The 18,555-nt window shown below is 44.6% G+C and overlaps 2 protein-coding genes across 2 annotated transcripts in view; one reads left to right on the forward strand and one right to left on the reverse strand.

Annotated features, from left to right (window-relative positions):
- The first annotated feature begins 4,181 nt into the window (after positions 1 to 4,181).
- Positions 4,182 to 9,764, forward strand: LOC134488851 (vomeronasal type-2 receptor 26-like). The gene is made up of 4 exons (XM_063291184.1): positions 4,182 to 4,406; positions 4,740 to 4,866; positions 8,199 to 8,630; positions 9,673 to 9,764. The coding sequence occupies exons 1-4, from the start codon at positions 4,221 to 4,223 to the stop codon at positions 9,762 to 9,764; spliced, it is 837 nt and encodes a 278-aa protein (XP_063147254.1). The 5' UTR covers positions 4,182 to 4,220.
- An 8,322-nt stretch (positions 9,765 to 18,086) lies between these two features.
- The window catches only part of LOC134491905 (alpha-2-macroglobulin-like), a 61,594-nt gene continuing 61,125 nt past the window's right edge, over positions 18,087 to 18,555 (reverse strand). Inside the window, exon 36 of the mRNA XM_063295965.1 lies at positions 18,087 to 18,397. Coding sequence (XP_063152035.1) covers positions 18,372 to 18,397 — 26 coding nt within the window. The 3' untranslated portion in view covers positions 18,087 to 18,371. The remainder of the gene's footprint in view (positions 18,398 to 18,555) is intronic.

Below are 18,555 nucleotides of genomic sequence, written 5' to 3' on the forward strand. Positions count from 1 at the left end.
GCATCTTCAGAATAAAATGGCTCGGATTCGCTATAAGTTGGACTCCATGCATGAGACCGGGTCTGTGGAGATGCCTGGGGAATGTACTTACTCAGTTATCTGGGAACAGTTTGATCCTGTTGGACCTGAGGAAGTGGACAAGATTCTCCGGACTGTAAATCCCACCACCTGTCATTTAGATCCATGTCCCTCCTGGCTGGTGAAGGCAGCTTGGGAGGTGACGTGTGGTTGGGTCCAGGCAATGGTAAATACATCCTTACAGGAGGGGGTGTTTCCGGTGCCCTTTAAGGAGGCACTGGTGTGCCCCCTCCTTAAGAAACCATCTCTGGACCCTACTATACTGGACAATTTTCATCCAGTCTTCCACCTCCCCTTTATGGGGATGGTGGTTGAGAAGGTGGTGGCATTGCAGCTCCAGAGGATCCTGGAGGAAACGAATTATCTAGACCCTTTTCAGTCAGGATTCAGGCCCGGTTATGGGACAGAAACGGCATTGGTCGCACTTACGGATGATCTCTGGTGGGAGCGGGATGGAGGCAGTGCATCCATCCTAGGTCTCTTGATCTCTCAGTGGCTTTCGATACCATTGACCATGGTATCCTCCTGGGTTGGCTCAGGGAGCTGGGGGTGGGTGGCGTAGTCTTACGCTGGTTCACCTCCTTTCTCCAGGGCCGGTCCCAGTCAGTGTTAGTAGGGGAGGAGAAGCCAGGCCCACGGCCCCTCCTCTGTGGGGTGCTGAAGGGTTCAGTACTCTCTCCCCTCCTATTTAACATCTACATGAAACTGCCAGGTGAGATCATCCGCTCCCATGGGGTGAGGTATCATCAGTATGCTGATGATACTCGGCTATACATTTCCATCCCAGGGGAAGGAAGTGATGCTGTGGCTGCCCTTTCCAGCCTCCAGACACCAGGACAGGACATTCACAGCATCACTGGTAAACAGTTAGTTTGGTAAACAAACAAACAAATAAATAAATAATCCAGGTCCTCTGCCATGCAGGGATTTACAGGTAATAACCAGCACCTTGAATTGCACTCAGATTGCATTCACAGCATCACTTAGTTCACCAGGGACAGAGATATACAACCGGGTATCATCAGCATACTGCGTTATTTGACATAGGTACAGATATGTTAAAAACCAGCAAGAACACAATCTCATGCATCAGCTACGGTCCTAGGGACTGACCAGCTATACAAACAATGTGAAAATTCTATTGATTTCCACTGCATTTCACCTCCAGAAATAAAGGCTAGGTCCACCACACGTCTTTTCTCGTTAAGTATTATTGCCCTCTTAATGCATGGGATGTGTCAGGGCAGCCACGCTCTAAATAAAACACAGGTCTAAGGATTTCTGGCTTTATTAGAATGGAGGGCATGCAAAGAAAAAGACGGGGATCCTTATGTGTTGACAGGGTGTCCTGTTTATCCTTTGTTGGCGGGCGTTGTGCTTCTCCACCCTCGAGCCAGGACCGGATGGGTGCTTGGGACTGTGATGCGTCAGCTGATGGGCGATTCCGGCAATCTCCTTTGTCTCCCTGCCTTCGTCCGGACCAGGTGCGTGCCCTGGGGAAATGGGATGGCGTTCCCCCGATCCTCCGATGGGTGTTGAGTCCGGTCCGAAGGGCACTCCCATTGTGTTGGAGATTCCTCTATGGATATGGGTGCTTGAGGGATAAGTGAGTGCATCCCCTGAGGAAATGGGAAGGCGTTCCCCCTATCTCTTGATGGGTGCCAAGTCTGGTCTAGGGGCTTTTCTATTATGTTTGTGATTCCCTTCTGGATATGGGTGCTTGGGGGATATGTGAGTGATTAAGGGATTATGCTTATCCCTTCCTCTTACCTAATGTGCATGTTCCCCGTTGTGATGCACAAATGCCTTGCAACGGGGAACATGACAGGATGCTTTATAAAAGAGAAAAAGGTAAGGATCATCAATAAATCAATGAAGTATTAAAATATCTTTAATTAGATTCTAACAGCCTGAAAAGGAATATAGAAAAAAAAGGAAGAGTTGTACCAAGCAGGTACCAGTCCTAAGATACTTTGTTTGTTTGTTTGTTTGTTTGAATGATTGATTGATTGATTGATTATGTGCCATCCAGTTGATGTCGACTTAGTAACAATGTACTGAGACAATAGATTTTCTGCAGGATGATGTGCCCCTAACTTTCAGATCTCCCCAATATGCACCTATCACTGGGCTAGAAACCAGGAGTCTGTGAGTTCTAGTCCTGCCTTGGGCATGGAAGCCGGCTGGGTGACCTTGGGCCAGTCACTCTCTTGCAGCCCAACCCGCCTCACAGGGTTGCTGTTGTGGGGAAAATAGGAGGAGGAAGGAGTATTAGGTACGTTGGCCGCCTTGAGTTTTTTATAAAAATAATAAAGGTGAGATAAAAATTAATTAATTACTTAACTACTTAATAAAATAACATGCCACAGTGGAAAAGGCGGCCCAGGTGAAACCAAGGGAAGAAGCGTGACCAAAATGCTGGCTAGGAGGAAGAAAGCAGAAATAAAGAAAATATGCCTTGGGAAGGAATGAACGTCACAAAGCTCAGTGACTGAGTTCAGATCTGTGTGGATTATGGAGGGAACAACAGAAAGAGTGAAGGAACTGCAAGAAGCTCTGTAAACAAAGGTATATCCGATGGTTAAGCGGCCAGGGTCACTGCACACAGGATCCTGAAGAAAGAATGAACGAGAGATGCCTGAGTGATTAAGAAAACAGGTTTTACTACTCAACTTAATATACTCATACCAGGAAGATCCTTTCCTGATCTGCCACAATGGACACTGGCGGGAGAGGTCGTGGGCCATGGCCTAGGTCCATGTTTACAGGCTTTTTCACAGGCATCAGAGCAGTCGATCAAGGAACTGTCTTACCATTCAACAAAGTATTCGTGTCTCTTTGAAGAGGGGATCACCGGAGGAAGGAGGGAAGTGTTAAAATATGATTATTTCTGCCTTTATTTCAAGGCACAGCAGGAGCAACCAGGATCCCAAAGGAAGATCTGCAGAGCAGATTGGCTGGACAAGGACTGGACGAGGGAGAGAAAGAGCGACATTGGAAAAGGCAGCCCAGGCGCAACCAGGGGAAGAGGCATGCCTGAGACGGAGACTTTCCAAAAAGGGAGCAACAAATGGGTTGTTTCTTCTTCCCATTCCCACTCCAACTCTCTCTTTCAGGAAAGGATAGGAGCGAGAAAGTGAAATTCAGCAAAGGTGTCTGAGAAGGCGTTAACATAGCAAGCCTCCATGATGAAGCTTTGGGACTGTTTGGGGAAGGGAGGGAAGAAGTCAAGCAGTGGAAGAACTGCAAGACTTCTGTAGATAAAAACATCTAGACAGCTCTAGAATAGTAAAGTAGAGTTCCAGTACCAGTACCTACCCATCAGTGTGTTTTCTGGCCTAGAGAATTTGATGCCAGCGGAAGTAACTGAAATTTGTGTCATGTTGGGGTGTATTTTTAAAAGTGCAAAGGAGTTCTCTGAAAAAGACATGCAATTCCCAATTTTCCCCCTTTTTATTGAAATTGCTACTAAAGGTCAGCAAAAGCAATGTCCTTTCTTCAGCCTGAAGCCTTGCAAGGCCGAATTATAGCCCCAAATTGCCCTGCCTTTCTCCCTGAACTGATTCTTCCTCCCCTTCGGATTAGACACTCTTTCAGAAGTAAAACTGAGATAATTTTTCTCTGAGCTCCAACAAACACGTAGAAGTGTCCAGATTACGGGTCAAACTTAACAGATTATTGTAAAGTGAAGGCGGGAGGAGGGATAATTCTTTGAACTGCTGTAAAGAAAGGCGAAGGCTGCTTCTTCAGCTAACTTTTTTCTTTTTCCTTTCCCTTTTTAACTGTATCCTTTTCTGGACTTTTTCTTTTCTCGTTTTCTTTCTTTATATATTTCTCTCTTTGCATTTTAGCTATGTAAAAATGTTAAATAACAATTAATAGTTCATACTATCTTATGCCTCTATGCCTGGCTGAGGGCAGGAAAAGGTGGTGGTGGCAGCGCGTTCAGCTGAGGGCAGTGGCCCTGGTGGGGTGAGGGGGTTATCCATAGAGCCCTCTCGGAGTCTGGGGCTCAAAGCTGGAAATGAGCAGAGCTGAAGTGAAGAAGGTTTATCCCGCCCAGCCCCCTTCAGTGCACCTTCCCAAATTTGCCATTCCAGCTGCATCCTTTTCTGCAAAACTCCCAATTCTACAACCGTTCCATGGCCGGTGTATATCTGAACAAGAATGGAGACCTGGCAGCTGACTTTGACATCGTCTACTGGGTGAAGTTTCCCAATAAATCTGTCAATCGAGTGACCTTTGGGAGTGTGGAAAAGCAGGGATCCCTGGAGCCCAAGTTTACCATCAACGAGGATGCCATCGTGTGGCCAAAATGGCTCAACCAGGTGGGACATCCCTTACACACACACACACATACACACAGACACACACAGAAACTTCCCATCATTGCCTGCCGAGTCCTGATCTTTGTGGGTAGAGACACATCCCAGCACTACCCCAGACTGGCGCTTGCCCTCAGATACTTACAGCTTAACATTCAGCCAAGAGAAAAGAGCTGATAATGGAGGGAGGGTTGCATGAGGAAGCCATCTGCAATTACTCCAGTTGAGGAGGGTCGGTCTTGAATACAGGTTTTCACTCAAGCCAAGGTTAGTCCCCTTTCCTTACATACATGACCCCTAAGACATGTTAATTAATATCCCTTTTTGTCCATTTAGTCCATGCCACCTTCCAGGTGTGTTCAAAGCTGTCACCCCGGACGGGTCAAGCTGATTCAGGAAGGAGAGCCACTCTGCTGCTACAAGTGTGTTTCTTGTGCATACGGGACCATCTCCACTCAGGAAGGTGTGTACTCCAGAGGGCAAGTCAGTCAGTCCTGTAACCCACCAGCCTCTGTGCATTCTCATTTCTGTGCCCAAGTGATGGTCACGTGAATGCGTGGCCCAAGGTGGCCCTGAGTATGACATCCTGGGAGCATGGAGATGGAGTGTGGAGATGAAGACACTGTGGGAAGACTTGTGCAAAGTTAAGAAGGGAAAAATCATTTGTTTCCCTTTCCAAAATACCTGGCATTTGTCATTGATTGTTTGGTTGGTTGGTTATGTGCGATCTAGTCATTTTCACTTCCTAGCGACCACACAGAAAGAATTTCTCCATGACAATCTGTCCCTAGCCACGTCTTTCAGGTCTTCCAACAGTGCACTCATCGCCACACTAACGGAGTGCATGGACCTTGTGGCTGGTCGTCCGCTTCTTCTCTTTCCTTCCTCCTTTGCCAGCAGTAGAGCCTTCTCCAGAGAGCTGGGTTTTCACAGAAGGTTTCCGGAGAAGGATAATTTGAAGGTAGTCATTTGTGTCTCGAGCGAGAACTCTCAGTTTTTGTTCAAAGATCCATTTGTTAGTTTTCCGGCTATCCACAATATTCTCAGGAGTCTTCTCCAACAGCAACATTCAAAAGAGTCAATATTCTTCCTATCCTGCTTCTTTAAAGCCCAACTTTCACTTCCACAGAGTGTCACAGGGAATACCGTGGCTTGCGCAATTCTGATCTTGGTAGGCATAGACACAGCAGAGCATTTGAATATCTTTTCCAAGGCCTTCATGGCTGCTCTACCAAGGGCTAATTTGCAATGTATTTCTCGACTGTTTGTTCCTTGTTGATGGTGACCCTAAAAGGCAGAAGCTGTCCACCCCGTTGATACCTACATTGCCAATTCTAAGGCTGGTTGCTGTACCTGTTGTCATTAGTTTGCTCTTCTTTATACTTAGTTTTAGTCTCCCCCCCCTTTTTTTTTTGGTGCTCCTTGATTTTTATTATTAGAGCTTAAAGCCATGCTCATCTTCTTCCAATGCAGTTTCCCTTAATATATTCAGCATCTAGTTTCAATCAATAAGAGAAGAGTATACAGTCTTGTTGAACTCCTTTGTGTCATTCTCTAGAATTGCTGGCATAACATGCTCAGAACCTTCTCTGATCCTTCTTCTGTTGCTTGCCATATTTCTCTGGATATTCCTTCAGTTCCTGTAGCCTTCCGCCTTGGTAATGTCTGGACTGGTGATCTAACCTCATCTTCTAGTACTACAGGTAGAGGTTCTTATGAATACAGAGTATCTTCTAAGGTATCTGGGATGTTAACATTTCTACTGGGCAGTGTTTTGATATACTCCTTCCCTCTTTTTTGATCACCTTTGAATCAGTTACGATCTGGCCATTGGAGTCCTTTAGCATACCGGATTGAGGTTGGAACCTCCTTCTGAGTACCGAGCTCTTTTGAAAGACTTGCTTGGTTTTTCCTGAAGCCATTTGTGGGCAGCTAGGACCACTGAATGGAGCAGAGCTCAACACAGTGGAGAAGCTGCACAGAGAAAAAAGGATATTATCTTTAAAAGCTTTAATGAGCTTGTCAGAGAAATACAGGTTATTGATCTTACACGCTCAGCCCTCCCAAGCATAAAGAAGTACACGCTTAGACAGAGTAGGTTCAAAACTGAAGTAACAGGAGTCTTACTGACTATTATTCTTGGTTCTGTTACATCCATTTCTGGTGGGGAAATGATGCTCCTTGTTTCTTCTGTTCTTTAACTATGCTTAGTGATCTCTTAGCCCTATAGCTGCTAAGAGCTGCATGGAAGAAAGGGCTAGGCCCATGGCTTTAGGCCCAAGATGGAGAGAAAGGCAAAACATGCTTTTCTCGGATGGTGAAGGAGGAAGAGAGAGGAAGTGGGAGTTGCAACACACAGCTTCCTCAGAAGCACGAAGAGTTGCATCCTGGGACAATCTCAATTTACATGCTAATGCACATGCTAATGAGGCATGCTGGATTTGCCAACATTTCCATCCTCCGTGTCATGACAGATGTTGTCGTAATGCTGCTTCTTGTCTCTTCTAACAGCTCTCTGACACTCTTGGTTGAGTTTCCTTCTGAGATTTAGGTCTTTCCTGGCTTGGGCTTCTCTTCTCCTCTTGGCAATTTCCACCGTTTCTTATTCTGGCATCCAGTTTGCTTTCTTCTCTTTCTTCACTTTGGCAGTCCCTGTTCACATTCATCCTTTATGACGTCTTTAAGTCCATTTGATTTCCATATGCCCTATCCGATGACGTCCATGTATAGAGAAGTTGTGTTGGTTGTTTGAAGACAGCATTAGCTATGAGAAATGCACTGGAGGGAGGAAATCAATTTGCCGGTTTCCTGCTTCATTTCTGTTTCCTAAGCCATACACTCCAACTACATTTTCCACTTTCATGTTTCCAACTTTGGCATTCCAGTCTCCAATTAAAAGCATCTTCCTTGCATTTTCTGTTGATTTCAATTTGATCATGAAACTCATCAACCTCCTCTTTTTCTGTATCGGTGATTGGAGCATAAACCCGAATGATCGTGATGTAATAAAGAATTGTCCACAAAATCTAATTAATATTATTTCGTCCTTGATTGCTTTGCAGCCACATACTCTTCTTGCTACACTCTTCCGAACTATAAAAGAAACATCCTTTCTTCATTTTTCCTGTCCTGAGTAATAAACAGTGCGATCTTCTGACTGAAAGTGTCCAATCCCAGTCCATCTCAATTCACTGATGCCTAAAGTGTCAATATGTAGTTGTTTCATTTCAGCTTTCACTGTGTTGAGCTTTCCCACCTTCTTACATTCTATTGAAAGATCCTCAGCTCTTCCTCAGTAGTGTGTGAGTGCCGTCCGACCCGAGGGGCCCACCATCTGGCACTATATCACCAATCATTTTTCATTTTCTATCCATGTGCTTTTCTTGGTAAAAATACAGAGTGGTTTACCATTGCCTTCTCCCACACAGTATGAATTGACGCCTTTGCCATTGTCACTAAAGTCATCATCTGCCTTGGGCATCTTTCTATATTGCTGCTGCCCAAGAGAGGTGCCTGCTTGCTTTAGCAGCAGCTGGGATGACTTTCACGCTTTGAGCGACCCGGTTGGGAATATATACTCTGGGCATACACTCCCAATGTTCTTCACTCATCCCTCCAGGAACACCCTACCCACCATGCCACAATGAGAAAGCACAGGAGGACCGGGGGGTGGGGGGCGGCTGACATTTATACTCACCTGTCTCACTCATAGAGATGTACATGTATTCCAGTGGAAATATATTCTAATGAATGACGAATGAATGAATGAATGTAAAATGGTGGAATACTTTGCAGATGCAGAGCAGTGCATCAGATGTCCAAGTGATCACCATCCAAACAAAGATCAAGATCTATGTATCCCTAAGACTGCAGTATTCCTCTCTTATGGAGAAAAGTTGGGCATTATCATGGTTTCCTTTGCCTTGTTTTTATCCTTACTCACTGGCTTTGTCTTAGGAATCTTTATTAAATATTTCGACACCCCAATAGTCAAAGCCAATAACCGGGACCTTTCCTACATCATCCTCGTTGCCCTCCTGCTTTCCTTCTTCTCCACCTTTCTCTTCATTGAACGGCCAAGGAGAGTCACTTGCCTCCTCCAACAAACAGCCTTCAGCATCATCTTCTCAGTGGCTGTCTCTTCCGTCTTGGCCAAAACCATCACAGTGGTGCTAGCCTTCCTGGCCGCAAAGCCGGGGAACAGGATGAGCAGATGGCTTGGGAAGAGTTTGGCCAGCTCCATTATCCTTTCCTCTTCTGCTGTGCAGGGAATCATCTGCTCCATCTGGCTCAGTGTCTCTGTCATGTTCATCGTTCCAATGGTTTGAATACATCGTAACGTTTCACATGTCACTCTCCTGTTCCGTGTCTGTCATTTGCGGGGAGGGGAATTTCAGCCGTGCCAGGCTGTAATCTCCTTGCTGTTCTGCAGGAATGTATGTTTGGGTTATGACATGTCTTCAAGGTTACTTTCCCAGGCCGATGTGTGACGGTTGCCAACACCTGGGAGGGGGTGGTTGCTATGGTGGGGCGAGGGGCGGGATTGGGTTTGAAGCGAGGGTATTTAGTTTGTATTTGGCGCGCTTTTGCTCATTCTCAGCTTTCTCTGTATTTGCATACTATTCCTTTAATAAATCAGTTATCTTTAAGCCCGAGCTTGTGAGACTGAGTATTTGGGTTTAGGCAATCGTTACAGTCTCTCCCTCTTTTCCTGACTCTGACATGCACTCCCTACCTAGAGAGATCATCCTCCAATGCAGTGCAGGCTCTGTTGCCATGTTTTATGTTGCCCTCGGCTACATGGGCTTCCTGTCTGTCGTCTGCTTCACAGTGGCTTTCCTGGCCAGGAACCTGCCTGGGGCATTCAACGAAGCCAAGCTGATCACCTTCAGCATGCTGGTCTTCTGCAGCGTTTGGGTGTCCTTCCTGCCTACCTATCTGAGCACCAAGGGCAAGTCCATGGTGGCCGTGCAGGTCTTCTCCATCTTGGCCTCCAGCGCCGGTCTCCTGGCGTTTATCTTCATCCCCAAGTGCTACATTATCATCTTAAGACCTGATCTGAATACAAAGGAGCACCTAAAAAGAAAAAAATAAAGATGGCATCTGAATCTGAAATATTTCAGGAGTGGTTTATTTTCTCTGAAAAAGTGGTTCTCCTTGGGATGTGACCTCTGAGAGGCGCTTTTCTTTCCATCGTAAACTGATAGAAAGGCAATGGACCTTAGAGGTGATCTAGTCCAGCCCCTGTTCACTGCATGATCCACTACAGGATGCCTGATTGATGGCCATCGCTTTTGGAGCATGGCTTTCCTCATGGCGCTCAGCTCATCGCTTAGAGCTCTGATGGCAGAAGCCTTTTGATGGGCGCTTTGCTGAGCGGCCTTCACATGCAATCTCTATTGCTGCCTCTCCTTTTGGGGTGGGGGGTGGGGGGGTGGGGGGGAAGGCTTTTGTATTAAAGATGGTGTGTTTCTACTTCCATGTTCCCCTCCCAGTTTGGTAATCCACAATGGAAGAGCTGTTTAGGGTGGGCACTATGCGGTTGTGGGATTGTGTGCATCCCTTGGATATATTTTCAGAATTCATATTAAGGATGCCCAACCATATCTTTCTATTCTTCTATCCTTCTATCTTTCTATCATTTATCTATCATCAATCTGTCATGTATCATATCTCTCTCTCTCTCTATTTATGATTTATCTCTATCTACATAGATACATTATTTATTTATATATTTGTATTGTTTATTTAAATTTATTGGTTGCCCTACTCCACTGAACTCCGACTAGCATACAAAACAAGAAAAAACATAAAAATGCCTAAGAATATGGAATTCAACACATAACCCAGACTAGAATTTTCTAATAAACAACAAAATCCACAAAACAAAATGGACCATTAAATAACACACCTCAACTGCAGGCCTGTTCCAGAGGGTGGGGCCACAACAAAGAAGGCAGGCTTCCTAGGCCCCACAAGATGGCAATGTTTGATGGAGGAGACCTGGAGTGCACCCCTCTGCTTGAGCGTACTAGGTGGGGGGCAGAAACGGTTGGAGACAAGCAGACCCTCAGGTATCCACAATATAAAAAAATTAATGAAAACCAAGATGGTGACCAGATGCCAGATGCCGCTTTAAGGCGGGAGATCCCTGAAGTTTTTTGGACTCTCTACCCCAATGCTGCTTGTGAGTGGTTGTGCTTGAGGGGGAGAGTAGAAGAACTGGGGGAAGAGTGGTGGAAGCCCCCTGGACAGAGCGGTGTGAACGGCACTGAAGGGCAGGAAGGAGCACGGAACAGCAGCCCAAGCCTTGAGCCCCGGCCGCATCTCAGCTGCCTGTGGCGGTGGCAGCCCCAACAGCAGCAGCCCAACAGCCCCACAGAACTTTTTGGGCCGGAGCTTCCCCTGGCCTCCAGTGAGGACACACGGTGAGGACACGCGGGGGGAGGCAAGACCTGAATGCCATAACAGCGAGCCCCAGCTCACCAGATGGGCCCTGTGCAGCGCGGTGTGGCAGGAGGCAAACCCTGGTGAATTCTGGGGGTGAAGATCAGCCCCAGTACTGGAGCAAGTACTGGATGAACCCCAGTATAGTAGACTGGCCCAACATGAGGACATGAGCTGACCCAACCCTCAGCAAGGCAGGTGGGCCCCACGCATTGCGAGAGTGAGCCCCGGCGAATTCCAGGGTGGAAGATCAACCCCAATACCGCAACAAGTCTCTGGGGAATCCCGGTGCAATAGACAGGCCTTGCATAGCAGGGAAGTGAGTTTCGGAGGTGATGGCAGATTGACGGACCAGTGTGGGAGACGAGGGGAGTCCATCTGGTCAAGTGTCCCCTGGGGGCGCTGCTTAGGAATCTTCAGACAGCTAGTTTTATGGAGGGACTTTTTCAGATCTCTAGCCCTCCATATCAGCATCATTGCCGTGCGGAGATGGGATGGTTGGAGGCCTTTGACTCCTAGACTGGAGAGATATTTTTGGAAGAGCCGGACACTGCAAGACGTGAGACGTGAACTACGGCTTGGCTTGGCTATCCCCTCCCAATCCTTCATTACTTGAAGGGAATAAGGGAAAGAAGTCCCATTGAATGGGGTGTGCATGTGATCCCTTCATAACCTCCTGTCTTCCTTCCCTCTGCTGTGCAAAACGAGCTCCTTCAAGACGCCCAGTCACTGTCACTTGTGAACAGTTGATCAACACAAGCAGGAGGAGTTTGAGGACATGATCAAAGAAGAGAGATGAAGGAGAATGCTTGACTGTAAATAGGACTCATATAACCAAAGAGCTAGTTAGAACTTGGGGGACCCAATCTGCCGATAATATTCAGCTATGCTTTTCTATATCCTGAGAAGCCTTTGGCAAAGTACCCCTTGATATGCTGGTTAGCAAATTAATAAAGTATTATCTGGATGTCTGCCCTGTTGCCTACTCATTGGTTCCTCATCCCCACAACTTTCACAGTAAGTTAAAAAAAAAAAAAAGAGTTTGCTGGATACCCAGTTGATCCATTGATTCTAGTCAGGAAAGCCCTTTGAAAGCTCAAGGGTAGATTGAATGGGGATCCACGAATATTTGAAAATGAAGAATGAAATGAAGAAAGTTGAAGTCTCCAACATGTTGCAAAAGAAATCAAGGGATAAAAAGAAGGAGGCTGTAATTCAAGGAAATGCAAGACGGTGCCTCTCTTTCTCTCTCTCAATGACTGAGGTCATCCTTTGTGCCAGATTCCTAATTTTAATACAAATAGATCTGAATTTAATTTCTAGATTTCTATTCAAGCCAACTCTGAACCAGTATGAAAAACAAAGAAATCTCACTTTGGGGTTTTGGAATTTGGAGGATAGGAGTGATTCTTATTCCAGGCTCAATTGTTACTCACAAGAAAAAAGAGAAAGAAACACAAGAAGGTAGTGAATCTCTCCATGACTGAATGAGTCTTCTGAGCATTATTTTTTTATGATATTATCTGAAACCTTACGCATCCTGTATTACAGGACCAGGTTGTAGCTCTTCCTCTTGTTTTTCCTTCAATACCTCATGGTGGTTGAATCCAGAACAGTTTCTTCCCTTCTTCCCACAAACACAGAAGCCTTGAAGTGAGGAGTGCCTTGGTTGGTTCTGAAGAGTGAGGAAATGTCAAGAGAAGAGTAAGAATCCAATCCAGAGCATTTTATTCCCTAGAAAAGAAGCAAGGAGTCTATTATGGCAGAGAGGCTGAATGGAAGACAATAGTTTAACCTCCCTCCCTCCTTTTTTTTTTTTTTTGCAGGGGAGAAACACTGGATATCTGGCATCTCCTCTCCTTCTCGTTTACCATCCAGGAGATCAGTCAGAATCCCAGTCTCTTACCCAATATCACTCTGGACTACAACCTCCATGACATCTGTTCCAGTGAAGAAATGACTTCTGAAGCCTTGCTAGACCTGCTTTCTTTTGGACAAGCCAATATTCCAAATTATATGTGTGGAGGAGAGAAGAACCTGCTGGCAGTTCTTGATGGGACCAACTCAGACATTACCATCCAGATCTCCCCCCTCCTGGGCATCTACAAAGTCCCACAGGTAAATATAGAGAAGGAGAACCACATCTTCTCCCTTGGAACTGCACCTGAAAACTCAACATATGCCAGTGGAAAGGAAGAAGAACTTGGTGGTGCAATATCCTGGATTGAAGAAATGTCTTCTCTTTTGACCCTTGAACCGGCCTTTGAAACACACAAGAAATGATGGGCTGATGTGACTCCATGTGGTCCATTTCTTATTCAACAAATGAACTCCTTTATAATGTTACAGGATTTTGTCAGTGTTGTTACATGTTTCTAATTTTGGTGTTTTTCTTCTAATTTTTTGTCTCCTTATAGGAAATGATAAGATATATTTTAAAATGGAAGTGAGGGAGCGCTGGAAGAATTAGGGTTAGGGGATGGGGGTGATATACATGAGATATAACTGCTGTGTATTTCCTTTTCTTTTCTCATATCTTTAATTGGCTTAGCTTGCTATTGCCTCCTCTTTGGTATACCGCGTAATGTTACTTATTGTAAATGGGAATAGCAAGATGGTTTTGTAGGTATAGAAATCTTCCAGATGAAAGGACAGCATTTGTGTCTCCTGGGAAGTAGACATATTCACACTGTCATATCTACATAATTGGGATCTAGAAATCTAACCAAAATTTTCGGTTTGTGAAAGTATGTGCAGCTGGAAGAAACCTAGTATTTATACACATTTGATGCCTTCCCACTAAATTTATACTGTCATCTGTAGGAACTTATGTTCTCAGAGTGTATTTAGAGGTTCAGGTTGAAGCATCAGCTCTCAAAGGACATAACCAAACCCTTCTTTTCCTTCCAGATATCTTCCGCTTTTGTTTCTCAAGTTTTGAGCAATAAAGCTCAGTTCCTGTTTTTCTACCGGATGATGCCGGAAGAAGGAGCACAGTATTTGGGAATGGTCAAAGTCCTCCTTTATTTCAGGTGGACGTCCATTGCCTCATCACTCCAGACACAGACAAAGGGGAGCAGTTCATGAGAACCTTGATGGCGCTCCTGGCAAAAAACAGCATTTGTGTTCTCTTCTCACTAGTTGTCGCAGGGCTGAATAGGCATACACTGTCTGTCCCTCCAGATTCCTTCCTCAAATGGAAACAAAACAATGTGTTTCTTTCCTCTGTGGAGACACGTTCTGACTTCTTTAGAATGGCTCTTGTAGAAGGAGTATTCAAGGATGAAATAAAACCTAAACAAGGGAAAATCTGGGTCGTTACAGCAATGAGGGACATCACCTTTGCCTTGATGCTTGGTTCTCTGTCTTTCCAGCACACCTATGGCTTTTTTTCCTTCTACATCCAGACCAAAAAGAGGACAACATATGATGATATGGCTCTCCTCCACTCTTCTATCACATGGTTTGCCTATCAAGCATTTCAGTGTTCCTACTCCAAGCATGCCTTGTCCGTGAGTGCCTGGATAAGATGCAGAGAGAGAGAGAACCTGAGGACTTTGTCCCAGGAGCAGGTGGAAAGGACCGTTTCTCTCGACAGTTACCGCATCTACAACACCATCTGGGCGGTGGTGGGCGAAGGGAAGAAAACTGAGTTGAGAGGGATGAGGAAGGTTGTGATGGCATCATACCAAAAACAAAACAGAAAGAGAATTCGGCTTCAAAGGCTGGGAGGTTTTTGAAGAATACTTGGACTTTTCAAGGCAGGCTGTAAAATTGGAATTTGACAAAAAGAAAGTTCTGTGAATCATACCGAGATATGTAAATCCCTTGGTTTACTTTGAAGTGGGATAATTGTTTAAATGTGTTTATCAGGATGGTCACCGACAGGCAGCTCTGGCGTGGGCTGGTCCATGAAGTCACGAAGAGTCGGAAGCGACTGAACGAATAAACAACAACAATCAGGATGGTCTTTTAAAGGTTAAGATAAACATTTTTGCTGTTTGGATAACACATTTTTGGTAAAGGGGTCTTAATAAAGTTACTTTTTAAAATATATAATAGTAATAAGATGTTATTTTCTTCTAGTTTAAATGGTTTGGTTTACCTTGATAATTGTTTGAATATGTTTATCAGGATGATTTTTTAAGGGCTGAGATGGATGTTTTCATTTTTTGGATATTATTTGTATAAATAAACAATAGTAGTAAGATGTAGTTAGGTTATTTTTTGTTAGCTTAGCTGGCAGATAGGAGTAAATTATAGTGAAGAAGGATAAAGTTTGTTAGTTTAATAGGTGAAAAATTATGTTTGAAGGGGTTTCGCATGTTCTTTAACTGAGGGAAAATTGGTTTTAGAAGGGAATGCTATTTTGAGAATTGAAATGTTTTCTAAGAATAACGTTTACTATGATTTAAATCAGAGTTAGAGATCAATATTGATTTATGTATATCTTTGCTGTAGAAAGTCAGAAGTAGTAGTTTGGTTTGTATTTCCAGACGTTTTAGATTTTTTTTTCTTTTTCTTTGTAGCTTCTTTCGCTTCATCCTTTTTAGTTTTTATCGGTATGTTGAAAAAAATTAATAAACTTCTTTAAAAAAAAAACAGATCCTGCCCAGATTTGTAATGGTTAAAGCAGCTTCTCTCTCTTTTTTTTTTTTTACACTGGAAACCCCTTGAAATAATAAACCCAGGTCTCAGGGAATTTCTGCATTAAAATTATGGTATCTACCGTAGCAGGGTTATTGTTTTTTTCCCAGTCAGCCTCCCTTGCTGAACTCCTATCAACCTCCCCTGGAATGGCTGGGTTCAAGTCTTGGCCTGCACTGGGAAGATCCAGACTGTTGTCTACCCTCAGTGGTGGAAGCTCCCCAGTCCGTTTCTATCAACTCACCTCACTGCCTGGAACTGTTTGGAGTCAAGCGGTGTTAAAAAACCTACTTCAGAGGGATTGCTGTTGCGGGGAACAAGAGGAGGAAGAAGTGCTAGGTATGCCACCTTGGTCTTGAATGGAAGTCAGGGCGAGAGACAAGAAATTGGATATATGGGCAAGGGATATGGAGGGACACGGGGATGAGTCATCTGACTCAGAATCCGTGTATCAATGTATGTGTAGAAAGCAAGGGGGCATGTGTGGAGCAGGGAGGCATGTGTGATTGACCGATGAATGACCTGAACTTTGCCAGGCTAGAAGGCAGAATAGATGTTAATTGGGAAATAAGTTAGAATAGATAAGGATGTTTATTAGAAAAATAGATTAGGGTGCCTGCCAGATAAGAGGGATGCCGTTTGCCAGTTGGACAGGAAGCCCCCAGGAAATCACGGGGGTTAGGAGTTTACGTTAAGCAGGTGTATGCCTTAATCAAATAAGCGCTATCCATAATCAGGGGTTAAGAGTTCATGCTAAGCAAATGGAGGATGCATGGCACGAGGTAACCACTTTAAACTTGTATAAAAGAAGCTGCTTGTCTCATGTTCGGGGCTTCTTCTCTCTTCTGTTGCGGAGAGGAAGTCCTCCTTTATATAGACATCTAAATAAATGAGTTTGATTCTCCGACTCTGCGTAGCGATTGGCTTATTGCGCCGGGCAAATGGACAAATGGCGATTTGGGGCCAACAAGGGTGTAACTCTTAACAAACAGCTAAAGCCCTGTTCCCTCTTTTCCCTTTGCTTACTCCCTTCACCGAACTCCCCAACTTCTGTTTCTCTGTTCCCGAAGTAGTTTTCCCCTTAATGGAAGAGCAAATAATTGTCATGCGACTGACATGTGCATTTTGGGGTTATGTGGGAGCAGATGATGATGACGACGATGACGCAAGTCGCCCAACTCCATAAAGACTGCGCAGGGTACAACATCAAAAATTGTAAGACCAGGAAAAAACAAGGAAACAAAGATGTACCTCTGCAGAAGGACATTTGTACTGACAGGAAAAGATCCTGTACAGAGCTCACTGTTCACCCTAGCTCAAGGCCTTCAAAGACTTTTCAAACATCATCACGATAGAAGCCACACAGCACAGCATAGATGTATATCTGTCCTCAACCTTTTAAAGCAGCTGCATCCCTTCCCGCAACAGCAGCACGATTCTGAAGTATTTATTTGTTTGTTTGTTTGTTTGTTTGTTTAGAGTTACAGGCAGCGGTGCACCCCTGGCCACTCCAAAGCCCCTTTTGGCCTTTGAAACCGAAACACTACGTAACACTACAGAGGAGGCACAGCTTGGAACTTGCACTGACGATACTGCAACGAGAGAAAAGGGGAAGAGGATGGAAGTTGCTGCTCTTGGGTGACGTGAGGACAGCTGGGCAACTGGTTTGAAAGGGAGCCTCAATACATTCCAGGAGGAAAGGGGTAGTTAGTGACTAGCTTCACCTGGTCGAGGAGCAACAGTATGTTGAGCTTGTTTGAACTTTGTTTAGTTTGTTTAGCATGCCAGGTCAATCATCCCATTTTGGTTAGTTTACACACCAGCTCATTGGACTAGCTCACAAAGGGTCTTAGTTAGTAAGCCAGTTATGGTCAGACCTAGATTTACTGGACCTTGATGCAACAGATTTCCCATGGAATGGTCCAACAGTGCAAATTACAGAAATCAATGCACGAGTCAGAACGGGCCTCACGACGTCTTGATGCAAATGGCTTAAAGCTGCATGTGGCTCTGCTGGTGCTTTGCTGCATCTCTCCCATTCCACAGAAAGGCCTCTCCCTCCATCAGCCACCAAAATCAGGCGCCAGAAACTCCCAGCCCAACTATCTCTTTGAATTCGGCTGAGGCATCAAAAAAGAAAAAAGCTGGTGAGTGAAAATGCAACCCGCCTGTTAAACAGTGAAGTTAAACTTCAGAGAAATGTGGAGTGGACCTGTTGCACTTTTCAAGTCCCATTTTTAAATGCTTCTCTTATATGCCTGAGAATGACTGATCTTGAATAACTATGTCAGTATAGGGGTAAACATACTGTATATATGAACATATATATCTTCTGTTCCAGACCTTAACAGGCCAAATATTAATTTCATATATTCATCCATTTACTGCATTAAATATTAATCTGTACCAGATTTTTTTTCTTTGATTTGCTTTGGCTTCCTTCACCCCCACCTCTATTTTGCCCCCCTCTGTTGATTTTCCTGGTTCTCTCCAATTTTGAGGACAGTTCTTAGCACACCAGCCTCCCCTCAGCCCCGCAAATGCCTCTCATCACACCCTCAAGTTAGAGATTCACTTGAGAGACCCTGATGGAATAGAAAAACCTTGTTTTATTTCATCCAATGATGGGAGAAAGGAAAAAAAAAAATCTGTTCTGGCTCTCCTGTGGTGGTTTGCACCCCAGTCTTCTGTTGCCACAATTACTGAAAAGGTAAGTAGCAAGTCTTCTAGAAGACAGGGTAAGGCAGGCGCATGCATGTGGAGTTTTTTTTCAAAAAAAATGGTCGGGGAATCACACTTGGTTGATTCTTCCTTGGTTTTCTTCCTCGGTCTCTAGATTAACAACTTGTGGTTTGGGCTGGGGATTCTTCTTGCTTAATGGATTTTTTTGGCATCTTCTGCTATAGAAGAAAAGCATAAAAATGGTCAGAAGCTGAGATTCAGCCAAGATCCTTCCCAGCGGTTGCCTGTGCCAGTAAGAACTCTGTGGCTCTAGAGTAGGATTTTGAATGCCTGTGTGGGTGGAATTGAGCTTTGTATTATATTGGTTCCCCACCAT

The sequence above is a fragment of the Candoia aspera genome, chromosome 2, assembly GCF_035149785.1.
Source record: "Candoia aspera isolate rCanAsp1 chromosome 2, rCanAsp1.hap2, whole genome shotgun sequence".
NCBI classification, from domain to species: Eukaryota; Metazoa; Chordata; class Lepidosauria; order Squamata; family Boidae; genus Candoia; species Candoia aspera.